Source organism: Aquarana catesbeiana, linkage group LG03, assembly GCF_042186555.1.
Source record: "Aquarana catesbeiana isolate 2022-GZ linkage group LG03, ASM4218655v1, whole genome shotgun sequence".
Lineage (NCBI taxonomy): Eukaryota > Metazoa > Chordata > Amphibia > Anura > Ranidae > Aquarana > Aquarana catesbeiana.
The window spans coordinates 578,436,894-578,462,998 of record NC_133326.1 but is presented as its reverse complement, the minus strand read 5'-3'; the positions used below and the strand labels follow the sequence as shown (position 1 = coordinate 578,462,998).

General features: G+C 43.7%; 1 protein-coding gene across 3 annotated transcripts in view; it reads right to left on the bottom strand.

Annotated features, from left to right (window-relative positions):
• The window catches only part of TTLL1 (TTL family tubulin polyglutamylase complex subunit L1), an 82,290-nt gene that overhangs the window by 44,382 nt on the left and 11,803 nt on the right, over positions 1-26,105 (bottom strand). For all 3 annotated transcript variants that reach the window (XM_073621961.1, XM_073621959.1, XM_073621960.1), the window contains exons 3-6: positions 23,606-23,814; positions 12,623-12,803; positions 5,230-5,364; positions 1,547-1,655 (exon numbers count right to left, since the gene is read on the bottom strand). In XM_073621961.1, the coding sequence (XP_073478062.1) occupies positions 1,547-1,655; positions 5,230-5,364; positions 12,623-12,803; positions 23,606-23,814 (634 nt within the window). The remainder of the gene's footprint in view (positions 1-1,546; positions 1,656-5,229; positions 5,365-12,622; positions 12,804-23,605; positions 23,815-26,105) is intronic.

Here is a 26,105-nt window from a genome sequence, read left to right as displayed (position 1 = left end):
GTTTACATCTACTTTACTTTAAAGTTCAACTTTAGACAAACATTTTTTTTTTTTTGCTGGTTTGGATAGAAAAATGCATTGACACTTCAATTAGATTTTTTTTGCTGTCTGTGACTATTTGGAGAATCTCCCCTTGCTTTTTTGCTCTGTGACATTAGCATAAAAAATTAAAGCTCAACTGCGGGGATAAGCAAATATTATTGAAGTACAAGAAGCGTGTACTATTACTTGAATCTTGGTGTACTTTTTGTATTTCTTCCAGATCTGTCCAGTAATGCAGTATGAAACTTTAACCCCTGTGCAGGAGGTTCCTGTAATAAAGACTGGTTACTGCTGTTCTCTCTTCTTGTGCAGGTGACTGGTCTTATCTCCACCCCTCCTGTAGTTTTCTGCAGGCAGCCTGTAATGGGTGTGGCCTGTTGGCTTCCTCCCACAGCTCTGCTCTCTGCACAGGCTATGTACAGCACAGTGGTGATGTCACTAGGCATTTACAATATAATAATATGTGGGTCTCCAAAGGCATGTGATGCGCATAATGTGGAATTATATCCTTTGTAGCCCATGAAAAATATTTAAATTAATGTTTTTGTGCGCAGAATTCAGCTTTAAGGGAATTAGTGCCAGTGGTACAGGAAATCACAGAAAGCAATACAACATTTTGAAGGCTCCAACCCTTCCATGTCCTACTAAAAAAGTGTTTTGTTTCTGTTCCTACTGGGGGAGATTTTGCTTCATTTTCTGTCCACTAGCTTGGAAGTGAGGAGGAATGTTCCAGGTAAAAAGAAATAAAAACCCAAGGTTCTAACTATTCTCCAGCCTATCCAAAACAACTTACAAAAAAAGTTCTGGCTGAAGTTGGGCTACGAAAAAACTCCGCCATTGAACAGAGGGCCATTGAACAGAGGGCCATTGAACAGAGGGCCATTGAACAGAGGGCCATTGAACAGCGAGTCATGGAACAGCGAGTCATGGAACAGCAAGTCATGGAACAGCAAGTCATGGAACAGCAAGCTATTGAACAGCAGGCCATTGAAGAGTGGGCCATTGAACAGGGGGCCATTGAACAACGAACAATTTAACAGGGGGACATTGAAGAGCGAGCCATTGAAGAGCGAGCCATTGAACAGCGAGCCATTGAACAGCGAGCCATTGAAGAGCGGGCCATTGAAGAGCGGGCCATTGAACAGCCGGCCATTGAACAGCCGGCCATTGAACAGCCGGCCATTGAACAACGAACAATTTAACAGGGGGACATTGAACAGCAAGCCATTGAATGGCGAGCCATTGAACAGCAAGCCATTGAACAGGGAGCCATTGAACAGGGAGCCATTGAACAGCGAGGCCATTGAACAGCGAGCCACTGAACAGCGAGCCACTGAACAACGGACCATTAAACAGCGAGCCATTGAACAGCAAGACATTGAACAGCAAGACATTGAAAAACAGCGGGTCACTGAACAACAGTGGGCCAGTGAACAGCGGGCCAGTGAACAGCGGGCCAGTGAACAGCGGGCCACTAGGATAAAATAAATAAAAAATTCCTTACCCCATGTTTCTGAATAGCGACATTTGTTAGATGTACAAACATATTATCCAGCTCACTAGTGCTTGGGGTATATTTTACAGTACAGAACCGACAAAATCCCAGCTTGTACCTACAAAGAAACACAATATTGTTGCTACAGATTTAAAAAAAAAAAAACAGTGTCTGTAATATTCTGCATGATGACAGCATTTTTCATATCTTTGTAACTGAAAAGGCGTTCATCACTAAAGCACATGATGATGAAAAGGTGAAAAATACAGGACAGAACAGCTCTGAGACCCTGTTAACACTGACATTAAAAGTAAGAGTTTAAAACATGTTTTTAACGCTCCTTAAACTCCTAGTAAAGCAGTCTGCAATTGAGAATATGAACAGCACACAGCGCTGTTCACATTTTCAAAATAGGAAGCATTTGCATTGTGTCGCATTGCTGCACTTCAAAAATTATGATTCATGTGAAGTTTGTAAGGAATTGAAGCATCTTAACAAGTCTATAGTAACACACCATAAACATGTCATCACACGTTTGCAGCGCACTAGGCCTTGTTCACAACAGCCCAAAAAAATAGGCATCTAGGGTGCATTTTAAACGCACCTTTTAGGCTGGGTTCACATTTGTACGACACGACAGTCGTACAACTGTGGATCCGACTTTGCCCTGCCACTTGAAGTCCGACTTCCATCCGGCTTCAATGAATGGGATCCGACTTTGATCCCGACAATACCAGTGCCTTTGTGTCTGGTATGAATCTTGAGGGGAAACTCCACCCCAAAATAAATAAAAAAACAAAAAAACAAAAACGGCATGGGGTCTCCCCCAAGATCCATACCAGACCCTTATCTGAGCACACAGCGTGGCAGGTCAGGAAAGGGGGTGGGGACGAGCGAGCGCCCTGCACCCCCCCCCCCCATAGCAACTTGTTCCCATCTCTTCCTGACAACACTGGGCTGTGGTTGTAGGGGGGATTATCGGAATCTGGAAGCCCCCTTTAACAACAGGGCCCCCCAGATCCCGGCCCCCTCACCCTATGTGAATGAGTATTGGGTACATTGTACCCATACCCATTTACCTAAAAATAAGTGTCAAAAATAAATAGTACACAGGGTTTTGACAATGTAATTTATTAAAGCAGCTCTGGCGTCTCTTCTCCTTCCTAGTTCTTCTCCCTCCGGTGATGTCTTTATCCTCTGGTTCTTCTCCCTCCGCTGAGGACTTCCTCCGGTTTGGTTCTTCTCCCTCTGCTGATGACTTCCTCCGGTTCGGTTCTTCTCCCTCCACTGATGTCTTCTTGCGCTGCCAGTTCTCCTCTCTCCGCTGTCTTCTCCCTCTGCCAGTTCTCCTCTCTCCGCTGTCTTCTCCCTCCATTATTCCTCCGATCTTCTCCCGACGCTCGTTCCCGCTGTAATGCTAGGTCCGCCGTGTACCATTATGTATATAGCCATGGGGCGTGGCCATCTGGTGACGTCACCTGGAGGCCCTGCCCCTTGTGACATCACTGCCTGTGTCATGATGGGGTGGTGACGTCACAAGGGGGCCCATGGCTATATAAGTAATGGCACACGGCGGACCTAGCATTAAAGCGGGAGAGAGCGTCGGGAGAAGATTGGAGGAAGAACAGAGGGAGAAGACAGCGGAAAGAGGACAACCAGCAGAGGGAGGAAACAGCGAAAAGAGAAGAACCGTCAGCGGAGGAAGACCTCAGCGAGGGGAGAAGAACCGAACCGAAGGAAGTCATCAGCGGGGGGGAGAAGAACCGAACTGAAGGAAGTCATCAGCGGGGGGGAGAAGAACCGAATCGGAGGAAGTCATCAGCGGGGGGGAGAAGAACCGAATCGGAGGAAGTCATCAGCGAGGGGAGAAGAACTGAACCGAAGGAAGTCATCAGCAGGGGGAGAAGAACCGAACCGGAGGAAGTCATCAGCGAGGGGAGAAGAGCGTTCGCTAGTCCCCATCCCTTTTCCTGAGCTGCCGAGCTGCATGCTTGGATAAGGGTCTGGTATGGATTTTGGGGGGACCCCACCCCATTTTTTTTGGCATGGGGGTTCCCCTTAAAATTCATACCAGACCAAAAGGGCCTGGTATGGTCTTGGAGGGGGAACGCTATGCCGTTTTTTTTTTTTTTTAATTTTGGCGTGGGGTTTCCCTTTAAGATCATCAGAGCACAAGTTGCATGCCAAAGTCGTATCAGTTAAGACGATGATCCGACTTTGATCCAACTTTAATGATATTCAATGGGCTAAAGCAGGATCAAAGTCAGACCAAAGTAGTGCAGGTACCTTTTTCAAAATCGGACCAGTTAAGACGGCTCTCATAAGGAACCATTGATTTATACACGTCATGCGACATGTGCTCCCAATGTTGGAGTGTTTGTCATACTAGTGTGAACCCAGCCCTAATGCGCGTCAAACTCCCATAGGGTGTTTGGGGAGCATGTCGTGTTAAACATGCGTCAAATGGGACGAACAATGCACATTAAGGCAGTTGTTCAGCGTCAGTATTTTGAGCAAGGCCTAATACTGGCCTTTCCTTTTTGTTTTTTTGTTCAGCCAAATGATCAACTTCTGTTGAGTGGGGACAGCCACACACTGATTGAAATTCAGCTGGCCCATGCTAAACCAGCCATATATTAATCAGTGTATGACCAGCTTAAGAATGGTTGAAGTGTTGGTGGAGCGCTGAATTTGAATTCTAAAAATGATCATCAGGATTGCAGTAAGAACAGCTCTCTATGGGCTGGTGAATCCAAACAGTCATCACTGTAGTACTGGCATTTTGGGAGCTCATAAGTCTTCATCAGGGTTAAGAATGCAACATATAGATAAATGTTTATCATTTCACATGGTAAAAAAAAAAAAAAAAATCACTATATGTGGGTTCAGTACTAGACATAAAAGGCATCGAAATACATTAAAGCGGTTGTTGGCAAGCCATGGATTTCAATCTACCATTTGATTGCGGTGAGCACACAGGTAGATCGTGAACACGGCTCTGCCTCCCCCCAGCCTCTGCCATTCTCACGTTCACTGAGCATAGTGCTGAATGGAGGGCGTGGGTGGGAGCTGCCTCAGTGATTGGTTGCTAGTCCTAGCAACCAATCACCAGCTTGTTATTATGAAAAGTTAATTCCGGATGCTCCAGGTTCCGCCTTCCATCCAGCACTATGCGATCTCCTTATCACAGAGCTGTGTGTGTGTGTGTGTGTGTGTATATATGTGTGTGTATATGTGTGTGTGTGTATATGTGTATGTGTGTGTGTGTGTGTATGTGTATATGTGTGTGTATATGTGTGTGTGTGTGTGTGTATGTGTGTGTGTGTATGTGTATATGTGTATATGTGTGTGTATATGTGTGTGTGTGTATGTGTGTGTGTGTATGTGTGTATATGTGTGTGTATATGTGTGTATGTGTATATGTGTGTGTATGTATGTGCGTGTGCGTGTGTATGTATGTGTGTATATATGTGTGTGTGCGTGTGTATGTATGTATGTATGTATATGTGGGGGGGGGGGGGGGTGAAGGACACTACAGTAGGGGGTGATGTGAAGAGGTGTCATCAGATCACCTGTTGGAGTGTGATAATGATAGAATAAATGAAACATTTTACATTCATCTTTCAATGTCAAAATCCGTCAGGATGACAAAATCCCCACTTTAATAGTAAAATCATATAAAAACATCTTACATATAACACTTGAGAGGTCGATAGGTGGTGACAAGGACATAGAGGCGCAGGTCAAATTTTTTCCCTCCGATCAGCAAAGGATTGTCGATATACAAAGAGATAACATAGGCTTCTTTGGAAGACTGTGACACAAACCTAAATAACATTCAGAAATTTAGCACTATTTGTATCTAAATGATCACCAAAAAAACAACACTTATTCATGAAAGCTAAACTCAGGGCAAATACAGTATAAAAGTCATAAATCAATTTACATTTTTTAATTTACACAGCCCTTATTTTTTTAATACAAGCAGTGTGAGTGCCTGAATTTGAGTTGGTATTAGCCTCTTGCAATCCCTTGTACAGCAGAACTCAGACTGGAAGATGGAGAAGCAGCGTAAGGAGCCATTCAGTTGTGCTAAAGTGCAAGGAACAAGCTAATAGGAGGAGATAGCAGAGCGACTGAGAGATGAGCTTATCGGTCTGCTGCCTTTCTATTCACTGTCCAATCACAATCTGTCGAGGGACAAGACCTGTAAGTGTGACTAAACTGCAGAAGGGAAAGATTAGGTCCCCCTCTCCTGTGCTATGGGGCAGAGCTGTGTAAATCTCAGGACTGGATGGACACAATTACAATTCCTGTGGCAGGCAAAACAACTCTGATTAATGTATAATCTATATTTTTTTCAGATAAATAATTTACCGGTATATATTTAGCAGTCTGCCTGGAGTTCAACTTAAAAAAACATATTTGTGCAAAACTACTTTTACTGTTTTATGGTTATTATGCACAGGACTGATAACAATCAGACTGACATGTAAAAGCTTTAGAAATGCATCAGAGCAAAAGGTGATCAAAATAAACATTAGGGTATACAGGGTACAGCTATAATCATTGAAGAGTTTTACAGTCGAACGCCAAGCTTTAAGCTAAAGCCAGCCATACATGGATCAAATGTGGCTGGTTCAGTAGGGACAGGACAAATTTTGATCCATGTATGGGCACAGTAGTTGTACAGAAGTCGATCTACCAATCGCCTTCTATACAACTGCCCTGTCGGATCTTTCCTGCTCTATCTGCACAGGCTATAGACAGCAGCACTGATCGGTGTATTCTGATGGCGGGAAGTCTCTTCGCTGTCAGAAAAAAATAGCTCAGCAGGTAGGATTTTCCTGGGGAACCAAGGGTCCAATCACAGTGGAAACAGGTCGCGGGTCGATGAGTGTGCGCGCCCCAGACCCGGAAAAGCAGAATCGCGTACAGGTATGCGATTCTGCGCACAGGAGCCACAGCCCGCAGTATATGTAGGTGGGGCGGTCGGCAAGTAGTATTCCTATCAGGTTTGCAAAAAAAATTAAAATAAAAAAAATAAAAAATGAAAGATTACGTGTTGCTACAATAGAACACCTCACCTCTCCAGTGTCTCCTAACCACCCTCCATTCTGGTCCAAACATTATGCACCGCTCCAGGTGGTGCTCCCACAACACATTCAGCTCCAAGGAATCAGGTGCTGCTCCGGCTCGTACCACGAAGACATCAAATGTAGAACTTGGATGACTGCACACCAGAAATATAAGATCCAAAAATATATTGCAAAATACAAAACATGTCCAAACAAACAAAACACAGGATAGAGAGCAAATGTTGATACGTTTCACACCATAATGATAATGTTATGATTTGGCCTGAAACGCGTCAAAACTTGCTCTATATCCTGCGTTTTGTTTGTTTGTTTGGACATGTCTTGTATTTTGCAATACTTTTTTGGATCTTATATTTCTGGTGTGCGGTCTTCCAAGTTCTATAATTGATGTGCTCGGTTCTAGTGTTGCAGCCTTCACAAGACTCATGAGCATTTGACACTTCTGAGAGGTTTGGATGCCCCTGTCCCTGCCACACGCCGTGGCTCCATCCTCCCACACCATCACATCATTACGGAGGTCAGCAGTGACAGAGGTCAGGGGATGAAACCACATTGCTTGGCTTGCAGCAAGGCATTTGACACTCCCAGAAGTGTTGAATACCAAAGAGTCTTGTGAAGACTGCAGGAGTGGACACTTGTGGACAAAACGGGTATAGGGGGCAGCAATAAATTTAGCCATTTACAAACTGTGACAACTCTTTCTTTATTTTGTTTTCCTCTTCTGGCCACCTCTGATGTTTTGGGGCTAAATGTAGCAAGCAATCTGTAGAGGAGTCCGGGGATGCACGATAGTTCAATAAACACAAAATCATTTCTGTTGTCTAGTGGTCTGTAAACCTAAAAATAGGATTTTTCCTACAACTTACCTGTAAAATCCTTTTCTTGGAGTACATCATGGGACACAGTGCAGCCATAATAAATGGGTTATACGCCACCTATAGGTGAATGGACACTGGCACACCAGAAAGACAGGAAGTCCTCCCCTATATAAACCCTCCTACACAGAAAGTACCTCAGTTATGTAGCAAGCAATAAACTTCCCAGACAAGAGGGGGAGGGACCTCTGTGTCCCGTGATGTACTCCAAGAAAAAGGATTTTACAGGTAAATTGTAGGAAAAAAATTCTTTATCGTACATCACGGGACACAGAGCAGCCATAATAACTAACTGGGACGTCACAAAGCAATGCTTCTGAGGGGAGGGAGACACCATCACAGATACTGCGACCAGAGAAGGACCTACCCTGCTATTTGTAATATGCTGAGGCCAAAGGCAGTATCCTCCACGTTTTTTACAACCATGTGGTAAAAATCCTGTAGATGTATAAACCAAAGACCAAATAGTGGTCTTGCACACCTGGGCCACTTACACCTGATGACGGATGGCCCAAGATACTCCCACACACCTGGTAGAGAATCTCTCCCCAGAAAAACTGCCCTTTAAACCATAGGCATCAATGATAAACTTTCAGAACCACTACTAAATATTCGACCAGGATGCCACCTGCCCTTCCTGGGCTCTTCTGGCAGCATAAACCAGGATTCATGACCTGTGCCGACAACTCAAGTAGATCCTGAGCACCTGAACTACCTCTAAAGTATGTAGCGCTCTCCCCTGCCAATTAGTGGATTAGGAGAAAAATAAAAGGCAAGACACTGTCCCCATTCAAGTGAAAACTAGAAACCTCTTTAGGCAATAAAAATCGATAAGGACGCAACATCACCTTATGATGCGAGACCAAGAACGGCTCCTTGCATGAAAAAGAGCCGCCGACTATGACACTCCGCTTAGTGAAGTGATAGCAACCAAAGAAGTCACCTTCCGAGATAAAAGGACTAACAGAATCTCCCAAATGGTTCAAAAAGCGACCTCTGCAAGGACAGTCCAGATAAAATTCAAGTCCCAGGGACACAAGAGTGGCCTGACAGGTGGGACTGTCCAAGTTACACACTGTATGAAGTAAGAATCAAGGAGTGAGAAACAATGGCCTCTGTATAAAAAAAATGGATAGGCACAAACTCTGGCCCTTAACGGTACTTAAGGCCAATCTTTCCCCTACCGATTGGAGAAAGAAAAAAGAAAATCTCCCAACTCACATATTTCTGCAGGTGCCACTTCCTGGCTTCACCCCCAGGCAAAAAAATATGTCCAAGTCCTGCAATTGAAGTTCCCCGAAACTGGCTTCCAGGGGCTCAACAGTACTAAGATGCAGGACTCAAGACCATTAGGTCCCTCTGGACTGGGAGTGTCCAAGGAGCAACCCCCGAAAGACTTGCCATGTCAGTGTACCAAGCCCTCCTGGGCTAATTCGGCCAACACTAATATCAGTGTTACCACCTCCCGCATTCTTTGCAAAAGATGTGGCAGAAGTCGAAACAGAGGAAAAGCGTCAAATAAGGGAGAACTGGTCTCTAAGGTGTTACCAGTGCATCTACCCCCCTATTGCCAGTGGGACTCTTGTCCAGGACACACCTGTCCCAACTTGTAGAACGTGGAATCTGGTAGATTCACTTGCAGAGTTCCCCCTGCCACTATTCTATACCTGGAATATGTATTGTATGCACTTGTACTGTCCCAGACAGAATGTGGTTCACCTCCCTGAGTCGCATGACCTTTGGCGTCGCCCTGGAGGTTGATATATATGCCTGCAGAGGCATTTCCGGATTGAACCTACAACTGGTTTGTTCTATAATCCAGAGCAAGCCATACTGGCCAATTTTTGCTCTGCAACAACCCGGGAACAGAGCCCTCTGGCAATCCAATGCCTGGATCTTCAAGTTTCAGACAGAGAGAATGATCCTCTACCAAGACCTGGAGTAGAACTGTATATAGGGAACATGCTTCGACCTAAATACAGCTTCCTCCTGCAGAAATATATCGAAGGAACCCCTGGAATCGACAGCTTCCTGAGCAAAGATTATTAAGGTAATGAGTATTGAGGTGTCTTCAGCAAGCCCAGAACTGGGGCTAGAAGCTTTGTGAACCCTCCAGAGCTGTGGCCAACCTAAAAGGAAGATGAGTCACAAAAAAAACGACTTTCCACTGCAATTACAGAAATCTTTGATGAGCCTGGAAACAAATCGCCACATGAACACGTGTGCGTTTACTGATGATTATGGCCCCCGAAATCTACCTCTTGCAGAGAGGTCATCACTGAACAGACCTAGCCTATCTGAAACAGAAGGATGCTCAGCGGCTTGAGATCTTAAGATAGACCTCATGTCCCCATTTGGTTTTGGAACCGCTACCATTTAATTGTCTCACAATAATGAGCCCATAACTTCTGCTCCAAGAGCCAATGCAAGGTAAAAGACTGACGGCTCTGTGGAAGACCCCGACAGCCCCAAGAGGTGCACTTAACCTACCAAGTTTCTGCTGGCTAAAAAAGGAGCAAACCACCTCAGAGACTGCCCTAAAAACCTATGGTCTGAGATACTCTCAAAACACCGCAGCCTCAGATACCTTTTTCACTTAGGAGGGAAAAAAAACTTACAGCCTTGTACTAACCATCAAAGTACTAACCAGGCTTGATCCGAGATTAGGCGCCACAGTGGCTCAGATAACCCTAATGCCATTGGTCCAACAGGAGACGTGAACACCGCCAGATCACTGGACCTGAGGGTGGTGTACCTGCCTCCCCCAGCCGCCTCTCCCTTCTGGAGTTATTTAGCTAGTCTAAGAGGTACATAATAAAGTGACTACATTAGATAAAAACGAATATGTAGTTCCACAAGGATGCAGGCCTAGACAATGTTGGACTACTGCTATACAAAACCGTAGGTATGCAGGTACCCAGATATGCCGTTTTTTAGGTACCTAGGTATACAAACATGTAAGTATATAAGTAATCTTGTTGTTAATGCATTTACGTATGCAGTCAAATGCAAAAAAACCATATCTATACAGTTTAATGTAAATAAGCACGTTTATACATGCATTTATAGAATATGCATTTATGCACACATGTGTTCATGCAAAGGTGTTTATGCTAGTAAGCAAGCGTTTCTGCAAAACATGCGTTTATGTGCAATCATGTGTCTATGCATCATGTGTCCATGTATATATATGCAAAATGTGTCTATGCACATTACGCAAACACGAGTCTATGCAACGTGTCATATGCCTTACACAGACACGAATCTATGCGACATGTGTCATGTGCCTACGCAGACATGAGCCTATGCAACATGTATCATGTGTCTTACGCAGGCATGAGTCTATGCGACAAGCTTTTAGCAACATAAGCTTTTCGCAAACATAAGCTTTTCACAAACTATTAACAAGCATGAGCTTTCAGCAAGCATGAGCGTTCCGTAAGCATGAGCGTTCAGCAAGCATAAGCTTCTGGCAAGCATAAACTTAACAAACATAAGCTTTTAGACCAGTTTGCAAGTATGCACCTGTTCAATTGCATCTGGCCCCATACTAGTTTTGTGCCAAATGCACATTATGCTGGAGACATAACACTTTAACCTGCTACCCATACAGGGGTGTATCGACTTAGTTGTACAGGCCGCCCGGATTAAGCAGTAAGTATGCAGCATATAATCATGACTTGTCTGGCCACACAGTTCTCCCATAGCAAATACTCACACTTCACCAGTATCCATGGGCTGCTGTTGTGTCTCAAGAGGCCCAGCTGAATCTGCCAAGCATATGGCAAACATGGCCGCCACTCCACTTCCTGCCTATATAGAAATAGGCCCCTGCGTCCTCTAGTGGCTGGAGGAGAAACGTCAGCCCATACACCTACACAGAGCATGTTTTAAACAGCACACTGCCCCTAGGAGTCACTGAGAGAACACGAGTCAGATTTTTTTTATTTGTATTTTTTAAAGAGAAACTGCAAACAAATGTAGACTTACCATTCCTGCTGCAGGACTCTGAACATAACAGGAGTACGCTTTGTCATAAAAGACCTTCAGGGACTGGGTCCCCCTTAATGTGTGGTCCACTCCCTTGGACCTGTATAGCAACCTGCAGGAAAGCACCTTGGTCAGAACAAACACTGCACAGGGTTCCATTACACAGGGCCCAGCGCCGTAAGGCCACATTACAGGCAAACCTCGAGGAATCTTCTCTCCTTCCAACGAGGCTTGGGTACCATCCATTTTGGCTGACAGCTTTTTCGAATGGATCCAAATGAAGTCCATGATTCTAAATAGAACCGTCCAGACCTCCAAGTATGCTCCAAGAGAACATGTATCATATCAGTGACCATTTCCACCTTACAGACACTGACGAAAAAATGGAGGTACTTCCTGTGTAGGAGGGGTTATATAGGGGAGGACGTCCTGTCTTTTTGGTGTGCCATTGTCCATTCACCTAGAAATTATGGCTGCTCTGTGTCCCGTGATGTACGCTAAAGAATATAAACATTTAAAAACATTAACATTTAAAGCAAAAAGCATACCGTCTACAATAGTGAATTTTAGGCATTGCTTTTACTTAAAGCAAAATAATCACATTGACACACGTGGCAGATTGAGTAGACAAGAGCTTCATTAGTCAGGTGTTTCTAGGAGGTGGTAATATAGAATTATGGCTCTGGAGCTGCCTGCAGTGATGTGCAGGGTAGGAAAGTGAGCCCAACAGACAAGCTGTATGTTAGAGCCACGTAGATCCCAAAATTTGTGTGCTCACACAGAAAGGGTTGTTATTTCTGTACTGCTGCAATGGGATTTTGTTACAAATAAACTAAACCCTCCTATCCTTTACATCCAAGGAAGCTGCCATCTTAGTCTGTTTGATCTGCAGTTGTGATGGATGGTGCACATGTGATCAGTTATGACATCAGCCATTTGATGCCTTGACAGTTCGATTGAGAGCATAAGCAACTGTGACAGTTATCCTTCACGGTATGCCTTGAATGTAACAATTTTAGGGAACGGTTAGATCAATGAGTTTAGTTTTACTTTAAGGTCACAGTTTACATATAAAAACTGAGATAAAAAATCATGCAGCTGGAATGATGCGGGTTACTCACGAGGAGGTCTTGCTGTCTCTGGACCATTTTTTAATCTGGGAGAGTTTGTTGATAAGGAATATTCCCTTCCCTTGAGCTTTCCCACAAGGTTTCATGATCCAGGTGCTGGAAGGGTTTTTCCGGAATTCTTCCACAAACAGGTTGTAATCTGCCGGGAGCATGAAGGTGACGGGCACAAAGTCTGTAAGAGATGCAAACTGGTATTATGAATGTATGTCTTGTTCAGCTGACTACTGTGCAGATGAGAATGTGCTGGCTTTATCATTTTAAACAAATGTATACGCATTTTACTTGCTGCAAGGGTCACTGGGGCTTGTTATGGGGAGAAAAAAATGGAGAATGCTAGGCTTCATGGCAATATGTCCAAATTCCAACATATTTGTGAACTTTGGTTTATCTACCGCTCAACTTTGACCACAGATTGTTGGACCTTTAATGATAATGACCTCAGTGCTTCCAGGCCTAAGAGCATTACCCATGGTGTGCTCCCCTCTCTCCTACCTAACTGCTTCCACTTCACCTTATTTCCCTTCTCTCTTTTCTGCCTCTCTCTCTCCACTTCAAGATGTTTTCCTGTTTCACGCGGCATAAGCGAAATCTCCAGAGCCCAATGATACTTGTATCGCCATCCTTCCACTTCTCTTCCTGGGACTTCACTGCTATTGTAGAGCACTTCAATGTATTATGCATTCTTGAGTGTCTTCTTTATGGCAATATGATTATACAAATGAAAACTTGAGTTTTGGATTTCATGTATTCCACTGTTTATTGTATTGTTCTTTAAAACTCAAAAAAAAATATTAAACAAGAAAAAATGGAGAATACAATACAATAAGCATTTGCAGAATAATATCATATTTCCTTTTTTTTCTGTATTTATACATTTTTCAGTACAAAAGAAAAGGGGTAAAAAGTAAAGTACGGGGAAAGTAGTGGGAATGGCTATATCAGGGAAGGCAAAACACTGTATAGAACAGGGGGGAGTCCAACATTGTACCATATACAAAAACAATAAAGTCCAAGCAACATCATAGAAATAAGTGGGAGGCCAGACCTATGTCAAGTATTTCTGGAACAAAAAATCTGGGCGTTAGGGGATTCAGAATCGTTACAAGGGGAGATGATTACAGGTGTTGTTTAGAAAATAATCGTCTAATCGCGATGAGCAAATACAAATGAGTAGGAAATAGAGGAAAAAAATCCGTGGGGTCCCCCCTAAAATCCATACCAGACCCCGATCCGAGCACACAGCCCGGCCGGTCAGGAAAGGGGGTGGGGACGAGCGAGCGCCCCCCCTGATCCGTACCAGGCCGCATGCCCTCAACATGGGGGGTGGGTGCTTTGGGGGAGGGGGCACCCTGCGGGGCCCCCCCACCCCAAAGCACCTTGTCCCCATGTTGATGAGGACAAGGGCCTCTTCCCCGGGAGAAGAGGCCGGAGAGAGCGGAGAAGAACCAACCGGACGCCGGGAGAAGAGGAACCGGAGGGACCCCCGAAGCCGGAAGAAGACCCCCGAAGCCGGAGGAAGACCCCCCCAGGAGCTGTTTCATAAATTATTTTAAAAACCTGTGTAGTGTGTTTTATTATTGACACTTTTTCCCTAGGTGAATGGGTAGGGGTACCATGTACCCCATACTCATTCACATAGGGTGGGGGGCCGGGATCTGGGGGCCCTCTTATTATAGGGGGCTCCTGGATTCCGATAAGCCCCCCGCCCGCAGACCCCGACATCCAACGGCCAGGGTTGTCAGAAGAGGCCCTTGTCCTCATCAACATGGGGACAAGGTGCTTTGGGGTGGGGGGGCCCCGCAGGGCGCCCCCTCCCCCAAAGCACCCACCCCCCATGTTGAGGGCATGCGGCCTGGTACTGTTCAGGGGGGGGGCGCTCGCTCGTCCCCACCCCCTTTCCTGACCGGCCGGGCTGCGTGCTCGGATCGGTGTCTGGTATGGATTTTAGTGGGGACCCCACGCAGTTTTTTCGGCGTAGGGGTTTCCCTTTATAATTCACACCAGACCTAAGGGCCTGGTATGCCCCACGCTCGCCGCAATAGGAAAATGTGTTTTTCCTATTGCAGCGAGCGCGAAATGCAATACCCTGCCCTTGCGTCGTATCTGGTCCGTTGGACCAGCATACAGACGAGTGGGCTTTCCGTCGGACCAGCACACAGACGAGCGGACTTTCCACCAGAAACTGAGTCCGACGAAAAGATTTAAAACATGTTTCAAATCTAGGTCCGGCGGGCTTTTGGGAAAAAGTCCACCCGGGCTGCGTGCTCGGATCGGGGTCTGGTATGGATTTTAGGGGGGACCCCACGCCGTTTTTTCGGCGTAGGGGCTTCCCTTTATAATCCATACTAGACCTAAGGGCCTGGTATCACCCACGACGGGGCTCGCAAGGTGTCAATCTCGCCGATAAAAGCGGCAAGATTGACTTCCTTTTCTAGTCCCGTCGCACCTGAGTCACGTTCAAAATGAACGGACTTGTCCATGTGTGGGCAAGTCTGTTCATTCTGAAAGTCCGCCGTAACTCCGGCGAAAGTCCGTCGGAAAGACGGGCGGACTTAGCCCGCCGGAAAGTCTGGTCGTGTGTGGGCAAGTCCGTCCGTTTTAAAGTCCGGCGCACCTGGCGGACAAAGTCCGTCGGAAAGTGTGCCGGACCAAGTATGCCAGAAAGTCCGATCGTGTGTACGCGGCATCAGACACGGGTTTGAGGGTTGGAGCTGCCTTTCATCACCCTGATGATTGAATGAAGCAGTGGCATGAAGATACTTATCCCTCCAGTTTTCTGCTTTCCCCTATTACCTCAGTCCTTCACTCTCCCCATATTATTTTTTTCTATGACTTTTCCTTATATTTACCATCACCTCGAATTATTTGATCACAACCTCTTTCCAATAAAGTTATATACCTCTTTATTAATTCTTAAAATCACCCTATCTTCATGTTTCACATATTCCCTAATGTAAAGTAGTACTATCTTCTATATATTCATGGATCATTTATTTAGGGTATCCTTTTGAACTTATATTTTGCTTCCACAATATATAAAAATAAAATATCCGTAAAAGAAAATAACTGCCATGTTTTGTTTTTTCTTCATTAAAATATTGTATTTGTCTTTCTGCTTATGTCCTTTATTTTTGCATCACTCCACTCACTCCAGTGTCGGTTGTACATCATTGCTCTGAACCATCTTCCTGAGAGTTACAACAGTGGGCAATGTCTGTGCTCTTTGTTTTGGTATGTCCACTTGTAGCCTATCACAGAGACACATGATAGGGTGATAACACAGGAGCACAACTTGTTAGCTTATTACAGGAATTTCCTGGACAAGACACTTCATGGAAGGATCAATAAATATTCTATTAAATGAAAGCTGCAGATTTAAAACGCATGTAGGCATCTTTATGCTTGTGTGACATACAATAAATTTAAGTAGTTTACTGGAAGCTGTACTGGTCTATGCTTATCTTTTTAAATGTATGACACTATTGGCGAATGTTCCCTCTCTTCTAGTGAGCTGTATGGAGATGCCCCTTGTAAGGATCCTGTAATTACTGAGGTGGATATGCATGGAGGATCACTCCCTGGGATATGGAATATTGCTGAGGATACCCCCATACATGCGTTTTTGACCTGTATAATATATGAGTCCAGTAGCAAGGTGAGCATGCATTTTACCAGGTGGTGGAACACCGTGTTGTGGTGAAGCACTGAATGGCTTCATTACAGGAGTTAATGTTAACTGGGTGTGATAAATGCCAAATGCCTCTATGGAGATCCTATGTTGCTCAGCTTGTTCCGCTCCAAACAGCCAGCTGAATTCTCCAGCTCAATATGGGATCATTGCACCATACCATGTCGGAATAAATAAAAGATATATAGTGCTCTCTGTATATTCCAGTGTTTTTATTGAAAGATAAAAATTTGCACTTACAAACTAGGCAATAATGACCTAGTGCCTGGTAAAACATTGTTCAGTTGTGCATCTCCTGACCGAAAATAGATGAAAGGTGGCTGCGGCTGACATGCTCAGTTTGGTTTGTATTGCTAGAGAGTTTTTATTTCCTTTTCTTGGGAGGGTGCATGTGATCAGCACAGAGCCAATCAGCACTGTCCGGACAAAGGGTCAGGAGTCATGCAGATTTATAGGACAGTCAGAGTAGAAGGAAAACTCTTCCTACATGCTTTAACTAGACACTGATAGAAGTCACAAGACTGCTATATACAGCTGATATGAAAAGGTATTTAGCAGTTTATACTTACTAAAATAATTGCATTTTCCTTTTCTGTGTACTGTGGGAGACCAGATACAGTGAGAATGCAGGGTCCTGGGTTTGGTAGCACTTTGTTATTTTTATAGAAAATAAAATATTTAAACATGTTCTACTTACCTGCTCTGTTGTAGTGGATTTGCACAGAGCAGCCTGGATCCTTCTCTTCTTGGGTCCCTCTTCTGTGCTGCTGGCCCCTCCCTCCCGTTTAGTGCCCCCACCAGGGCCGTCTTTAAGGCAGGGCAAAAGGGGCAGCTGCCCTGGGCCCTGTCATTGTTGTGGGGCCCAAAGCAGCTGTGTCATACTTGCCAACTTTCCCAGTTTAAATTCCCTTGTCCCTTGAGGTTTTAGTCTCTACCCACTGGGCAGATAAAGGTGCATGCTTGAAAGTCCTGCCTACAACTGTGGTCATTAAGCCTACCATCAGCCTGTTCTGCAAAGGTAAGAAAATTAGTTGGGGGAGGGTAGTGTGTGGTGTGCATAGGAAGGCAGAGAAGGAATTACAGTTTGGGGTGCACAGGTGAGCAGTCTCTAGCAACCAATCAACAAGCAGAAATCATGTGCTGTAACCTCTAGCAACTAATCGGTGAGCCGAAATGTGTGCTGTAACCTCTAGCAACCAGTCAGTGAGCAGTAATGATGCACTGTAACCTCTGGCAACCAATCACAATCACTGTCAGACTCAAAATCAGTTTACTGAATCAGATCAAACTGCTATTTATTTTATGTCTCAGAGCAGGTGGAGAGCAAAACTGCATGGGGGGCCCCAAGAAAATTTTTGCCTAGGGTCCAATCAATATTAAAGACGGCCCTGGCCCCCACAGTAAGCAGCTTGCTATGGGGGCACCCGAGCCGAGTTCCCTGTGTCCGTTCAGACATGGAGCCGTTGGCCCGGCCCCCTCTCTCTCTTGATTTGCTAGCCGATTTTGATTGACAGCAGAGGGAGCCAATAGCGCCGCTGCTGTGTTTCAGCTAAATCAGGAGGGAGAGTCTCAGCCTGGCAATGACACTCGTGGACATCACTGGACAGAGATGGGGCTCTGGTAAGTATTAGGGGGGCCGAGGGGGGGGGGGGGGCTGCTACACACAGAAGGTTTTAGAATGCATTAAGATAAAAAAAACCTTCTGACTTTACATCCCCTTTAAAAGGATAATAGAACCAAATACAAAAATGGAATATATCACAGCTTACCAGTCCTTAGATAAGGACAAGGATATGTTATTATCATTCCAAAAATATGTTATAAATGAAGGGAATGAAATGAGGTACTCGGGTCTCAGTGAACAATAATAAAAAAAAATCAAGAAAAACAGAAAAATAAGTATGCAAACATAAGTATGAATAAAGTGTGAAGATAAATAATAATATTAAAAACACCCATTTGTTACATATGAGCAAAAACTGCTGTTCTGGAAATTTTTATTAATGTATGATGTCAGATGTCACCCAGTGTCAGTTTTGCTGTAATACGCTTATGTGAGGGTATTCGCACATACAGACGTTGGTGGAAGACCATTGGCTACGGAAACCTTCCCGTGGACACGGCAGATCTGTTTGCTATTTTAAGGATGTTTGTTTATGCCCCACCAAGGGACTGGCCACTCCATGGCGACCGCATCTAAACTTCTAAGTAAAGAATATAAGTGTCCGATTGGCTGATTCTGAAGCCACCACCTTCCTTTGTTCATTCATTTTGACAGTATAAAAGGAGTAAAGCATTCAATGGCAGGATTCTGCTGAGCTCAACGTGATACCAGCGTCTGTCTGTTTTACTTGGAGACATACAAGCGCTCTTTCCCGGCGTTATAGGAGAGAGCTGTATTTGTGCTTTTAAGAGCAAAGAAATTATTTGCTTATAGGGAGCAGCTTACAGTTTCCCTGACACTACACATAAAAACCAGCAGGATACACAATTATATTCCTATATTATCAAACATAAAGTACTGCATTATCAATCTCAATTCCCAGCAATGGCCAAAAGTAGTAATATTAATATTAGCAACAATATTTCAGGAATCAGAGCAATGTCCCTTAGCCTGGTGGTTCTAGCACTAATTCTACGTAACCTATGACCTGACGAGAAGGGGACAAATAGTCCATAAAGCTGGATGGGAAGAGTCCCTCATGATGTTGAGGCCATCTTCCTATACCTGCTATTGTTAATACTGCTGCCAATAATCCTCTGGACAGTCTTTACCTCCCACTGCAGTGCCTGTTTATCCACAGCAAATGCAAGAAGTAAAAATGTTCTCCACCACACACCTATAAAATGAAAGGAGGACTAAAGTATCAAGGCCAATCAAGGCCAGCACACTTCTTTAAAAAGTAAAGCTGTTGGCTTTATTGGTGCTCTACATGAGGTAGTCAGATATGTGCACTCAAGGCTTTTTTTCAGGGGGAACTTGGAACTCAGTTCCACCACCTCTGGCTCAGACCCTTTGGTTTCTGCTCACCACAATCACTTGTAAACATAGAAGTCTGGTTTCTGTGTTTACAAGTGACAGCTCTGCACTGTGTGTAACCCCCATGGGTTTTTTTTTGGGGGGGGGGGGGGGGGGTTGTGGCTGAATTCCAGCACCTATTGTTTGAGAAAAAAAGCCCTGTGTGCACTCATAAATATTTAAAACAAGAGACTATTTCAACAGCCTCACCCTACATGGTAGAGGGGAGAGGGAATGGTGCTGGTCTTCCTAAAGCCCTCATTAATCACCTTTGTCTTCTTTAGGTCACCAGAGAGATTAACTTTGCACCAGACCTCCAGTGTTCAAGTGTTCTAATACTCAAAACAAGCATAAAAAGTGCTCAGAGGAAGAGAAGGATCTCTTGGACATTCTGTATCACTGTTGATGTAATCTGTGATACTGTCAATGTCCCTGCACATGCTTAGTGGACATTGGTGGAAAAGTGAACTTGCTGCTCTGAGTTCAAATGTATTTCCAGACCTGAACGTGGAATCATGAGCTTTCAGCAGATAGCGGTCTTCTGCATTCAGCCAGGGTTCCTAGTTCAGGTAGACAGCAAATGATCTAGTTGTAGTAACATCATTAGCACACTTGCTAATAAGCCCATTACAGATTATGCATATTCCTCCAGGTGCACACCTTGCTGCTTCTTTAAAGATGTGACAATTAGTATGTTCAAAATAGTCCTATAGCATTGCAGCAGCATCACTGGGCCACACCACAATATTTTAAGTAAGTAGTTGGTGTACTAACTTTTAGGAAGGGGCGGTAGGCATGAACCAACATGAGGAAAATGTGGTCAGAAAAAAAATAAGACAGGGACAATGGATAGCTCTATATGCCCCCTGTCTATTTGTATATACTCAATAAAGCGTGATCGCTCCTCAGGTGACAATAGTGACATGCTAATTAAACTTTGGTAGAAAGTCTGTCAAGTTGACATGATTAAAACTGCAGCACAGCAATCATATATAGAGCCTCTGGGTGCCTTTTTTGAAATGAGCGAGGTTATCATGAAGTTCCTTTGGTGCATCATTTGCCTTAGCACTCGGGGGAAAATAGACGGCAATAATGAACACTACTGTAAACTCACGTGGCTAGCATTTTACTGTTAGATATTCTACAGTGACTGCCAGCCACAAAACTGTGTGTGCAGCAACTTTTGTTAGTAAAAATACAAAGACCACCTCCTCAAGTTCTCCCCTACTAGTGATTACAATCTACTCGGAAAAGTAGCATCCGATCAAGTTGGAAAGTCAAGTTCAGAATGTTTATTTCCTCCAAGCTTCCCTCAGGAGAAAAAACACAACAATTCCACATCTCCTAACAAGCGTTCAGTTTCAGTTTAATCAGACCCATTTTGTTATCTCTTCTGGTCAATGTAACTGAACATTCTCCAGAAAGAGTAAAGGAATAGCTAGCCTGGTCATTCTTAAGCTTAGCCAACAAACTGGACCATTTACCACTCACATCTACTTCCTTGGACACTGCTTCTTCTTACCTCTCTAAGTCATGGTAGTCTGTTATGTCTGTCTGCTACTCCTGGGCCACAGAAGCTGCAGTCTGCTAAGCACTGCTCTGAATAACAGACATGAGGCATATCTTTATGTGTAGTGGATTAATCTGTCTGGACTGTACCCTCTTGGCCAAGTTACAATGTACATAATCTCTACACCCTTTACCATAACCAAGAGCCACCAAACCCTCTGCATTACTGTGCATCACCATGACAGGTAAACTGATGCAGTGGCTGCATTTGTTTTCTTTCCCCAGGCAAGTACATTTTCCTCAAGCACTGATAAATATCCATTGATCCTATAGGAAATCAGCTTTCCCAACTATCATACAACATACTTCAGAAACCTAATCCCTATGTGACGAGAATGAGGAGCAGGGGAGGTTTTTGTAGCCAAAAGCAGAAGTGCAGCCTAGGTTGACAATGCTGCTCCAGCACAGATACAGTGCAGTAAATAATCTTGTCACACTTTAGGACAGGAAATGTGTTGCTAGCAGGATCAGCAGGTGAAAAAAAAGCCTGTAAATGGAAACCAATGCAGGCACCACATCAAATGACTGGTAAGCTGCAACGTATGACATATTTTGTTCTTTTCTTTAGATTGATTTTAAATAATGCTAATGCATACTAACTGGAATCTGGGTTATTATGAGCTTTCTGTAATGATGTGTGTAACAATATCACGTACTGGACACACGACTAGCTGTAGCTGGTGGCCATGTTTGAGAACCTTAGGACAGCCATGACAGCTTGGCTAACAGTTTAACATTACAGTAAAAATCTGAACTCCCTCCCTCCTCCTTGGTGTTCAGGAATTCATAGTGTTATACTTCAAAGGAGCTGTTATCTCAACAAAGAAAGCAGAACCAGGCTAGGTCTGCAAAAACAACCAATGTGGGCTGTCCACCCTCTCAATTCAGAGAACCAGCAGATACTGGTCGGTCGTAAATACTTTAGTGCACATAAAGCCTAAACAGTAGAATAAGTATGAAATTTCAGCATGTTTCAAAACTTCCAAAGTAGTAATAGCACAGCCATAATATGGACATATTAAGTTTCCTCAGATAATTTGTAACATTTCAAGTCCAGACACTCTTATGTCAGGTCATATGGGAAGCCACTGGTACCCCCTTATTCCTCCAAGGTAAACTAGACATTGGAGACATGGCATGTTTATATCTGTTTTAAAGGAAATCTCACACTGAACAATAATATGGATATTTGCAGTCTGTAAACAGTAGAGATGCAGAGATATGAATATGTATCACAAAGTGTACCTGGGACATGGTCATGAGTGTAGACACCTCCCAGCAACCAACCCCTAAACAAGATGACCAGACAATTGGTCACTGGTCGCTGTCAACACCCCTTTGATCTGACAGAAAAGAGGAGATGCCAAGACAATGGTCAGTTCTCCTTTTACCATCCTAGCAGGAACATCTGTCAAGTTTGAAAACAGATTACCCAGCTCATCAATCGAACTCTGATCAACCCTTGGACATTAATTGCAAGTATTCTTCTTCCCCGATTCTACCTTATTTCTTAGGGGCTGTATATTGTCGTTATCTCTTTGAAACATCTTTTTTCTGTAAATGTTTTATTTGCACCAACTTTGACCTTTTCATAATAAACCCTTATGTTGAAAAGTGTTAACCTTGTCTCTAAAGCTCTTAATGCAAGCTATAAATGAACTGCCTCTTAAAGAGCGCTACTGTTGTAGAGTAAGGCCTCTGAGCAGACCTGTCTGTGGTGGCAGTGTGTGTTGCAGACGCTTATTCTAAAATTATAATTGGTATTGCTAAAATCATGAGTCTCCCCGGGCTCGGTCTAAACGGGGGTGGTGGCAGTTAGAGGGTTAATTGCGTAATTAGCTAAGTGACAATCGTTCTCAGGCTGCTGGCACATAGATTGTGGTTCCACAAGCTGGAAAATCTTTGTGCTGGGTGCAGCTGAGAATGGCATTGTTATGTAAGTGACAGCGTGGTGTGAGGTTGGCCAGTCCTTCATGCCGAGTTAGCGAGGGGGGCAGGGATCTGACACCCGCGTTCGTCATAATGTGCATAGCAGGGCCCAGACTAGGTGAGGGGGCAATACTGTGGGCAAGCCAGACTATCAGTTTAGCACTGGGAGGATTTAGACAGGAGGAGAAAGCATAGCAACTAACTCTTGACAGTGTTTTTTTATCATTCAATCAGTAGGCTAAGGCCAGGTCTGTGAACAAGCTATATGGAATTCCAGCTACCATGTGAAAGGAAGAGCCTTATACTTCTCTTTTTCTCAGAGCGCTTTGGGCCGGTCATGTGATTAGCCCCCAATAGCAGCTTCAGGGGAGAGAAGGAAGTGCCAACAGTGGATGCCCCATAGAAAGTCTATAGATGATCTCGCTAAACAGGCATTGCACCCGTCGTTGGCAAACTTTCCTCTCCCCTGAAGCTGCCACTGGGGAGATCACGTAACCGGACCGGAACGCCCTCAAAATAGATACGTATAAGCATTTTCCTTTTACAGGTAGTTAAAAAAGGGTTTAGAAGGGGGTGGGAGCAGGTTTAAGCATAGTTAGCAGTAGCCTGGAATTCTACTTTAAATGCAATGGGAAAAAACTGAGTTCACCAGTCTGGCTGTGCAATCTGGAAATGGTGCCTTGGCTAGCAACACTTTGTAACAGTAATACACTTCACCTTTATGTACTTCAACTGTATTTAGCTGTAGTTCAGCTATATAATCACTTACCCAAGTACAGATATTTGCCATTTTCATCCTTCTCTGCCAGTGGGCTTCCTTCTTTCTCCATTTCTTTCCTATAACGTTTAATGTTTTTCACCATTAAATCCTTCCTAGTCAGCTCATAGTGGTTGGGGAAGTGATTGACAATTTGGTCATCGGACAGTCTGAACCCAGTCTCCACACTGAAACAGTTTCTGATGGTCTGAACGCTCATCCTGAAACAGGAATCAGGAAAGTAAGAAGGTTGCCTACTAATTTTACCAAACCTACAACTATATATTATAGTGGCTTGATGGTTAGTTCTATGATCCTGCCGTGCTGGGATCCTTTGCTTTATGTTACCTCCACATCCGTGTACAGTCTGATCCAAGGAGTCCAAACGTACAATATCTCACAAAAGTGGGTACACCCCTGACATTTTTGTAAATTTTTTTTATACCTTTTCATGTGACAACACTGAAGAAATGACACTGCTACAATGTAGTGAGTGTACAGCTTGTAGAACAGTGTACATTTTCTGTCCCCTCAAAATAACTCAACACAGCCATTAATGTCTAAACTGCTGGCAACAAAAGTGAGTACACTCCTAAGTGAAAATGTCCAAATTGTCCCAAAAGTGTCAATATTTTGTGTGGCCACCATCATTTTCCAGTACTGCCTTAACCCTCTTGGACATGGAGTTCACCAGAGCCACTGGAGTGCTCTTCCACTCCTCCATGACGACATCATGGAGCTGGTGGATGCTAGAGACCTTGCACTTCTCCACCTTCCGTTTGAGGATGCCCCACAGATGCTCAATAGGGTTTAGTTCTGAAGACATGCTTGCCCAGTCCATCGCCTTTACCCTCAACATCTTTAGCAAGGCAGTGGTCTTCTTGGAGGTGTGTTTGGGGTCGTTATGTTGGAATACTGCCCTGCAGCCCAGTCTCCAAAGGGAGGGGATCATGCTCTGCTACATGTTGGCAATCACATTCATGGTTCCCTCAATGAACTGTAGCTCCTCAGTGCCGCAGCACTCATGCAGCCCCAGACCGTGACACTCCCACCACCATGCTGTTGTACTCCTCATCTGGTTGCCGCCATCAGGACATGATTCCAGTAATTCATGTCTTTATTCCGCTTTTCTTCAGCAAACTGTTTGTGGGCTTTCTTGCGCACCATCTTTAGAAGAGTCTTCCTTTTGGGATGACAGCCATGCAGACCAATTTGATGCAGTGCGCGGCTTACGGTCTGAGCACTGACAGGCTGACCCCCTACCCCTTCAACCTCTGCAGGAATGCTGGCAGCACTCATACATCTATTCCCAAAGACAACCTCAGGATAGGACACTGAGCACGTGCACTCAACTTCTTTGGTCGACCATGGTGAGGCCTGTTCTGAGTGGAACCTGTCCTGTTAAACCGCTGTATGGTCTTGGCCACCATGCTGCAGCTCAGTTTCAGGTTCTTGGCAATCTTCTTTGGACATTTTCACTTAGAGTTATTTATGAGGGGACAGCAAATTTACACTGTTATACAAGCTGTACACTCACTACTTTACATTGTAGCAAAGTGTCATTTCTTCAGTGTTGTCACATGAAAAGATATAATAAAGTATTTACAAATATGTGAGGGGTGTACCCACTTTTGTGAGATACTGTATATTGAAGTCAATAAGTCCACCCCATGTAATACTATTTGCTGTATTTAGGGCTGCAACTAACGAACATTTTCATAAATTGATTAGTTGGCCCATTGTTCAATTAATCATATAAAAACCTATAAAAAGCGTGGTGTATACATTTAGTTATGTTGTAAAAAATTTAAAAAAAAAGGACAATTTATTATTGACTGTCTATATGCAGTGGTAAATATGAATAACCAGCTATAGGGTTAGGGAACAGAATATGCAATCCATTTTGAGAATAACAGAAGAAATATATATATATATATATATATATATATATATATATATATATATATATATATATATATATATATATATATATATATATATATATATATATATATATATATATACACACACACACACACACACACACACACACACATACACACACACACAAACACGCACACTATTAGAAGTTCAATCTGGTACATATCATCAGACTCAGAGATCAATTTTTTTATTTAAAGAAAAAAAAAAATGTAAAAAGACCTAAAATGCTCTTTTGCAGATTTTCAGACAGGATTGTAACATAAAATTATGCATGACAGATTCCTTGTCATAGGCAGGTAGCTTGATATAAGCTACCTGCGCCTGTTGTCACTTATGGTGGCCATACACAAACAAATTTTTCCATTGAAAATTTTTATTGAAGAAGCTTGGTTTGCTTTTCTAATTGTTAGTGGGGTCAAATCGACATTTTTTTTCAAGCACAGCGACTGGATAATTTGAAGAAGCAGAAAACTGAATTTTCGTTCATAAATGACATTCATATTAAAATTGCAATTTTAAAAGCAAGTGCAATTTAGAACGTTTGTCCATTAATCAAATGCAAAAAGAA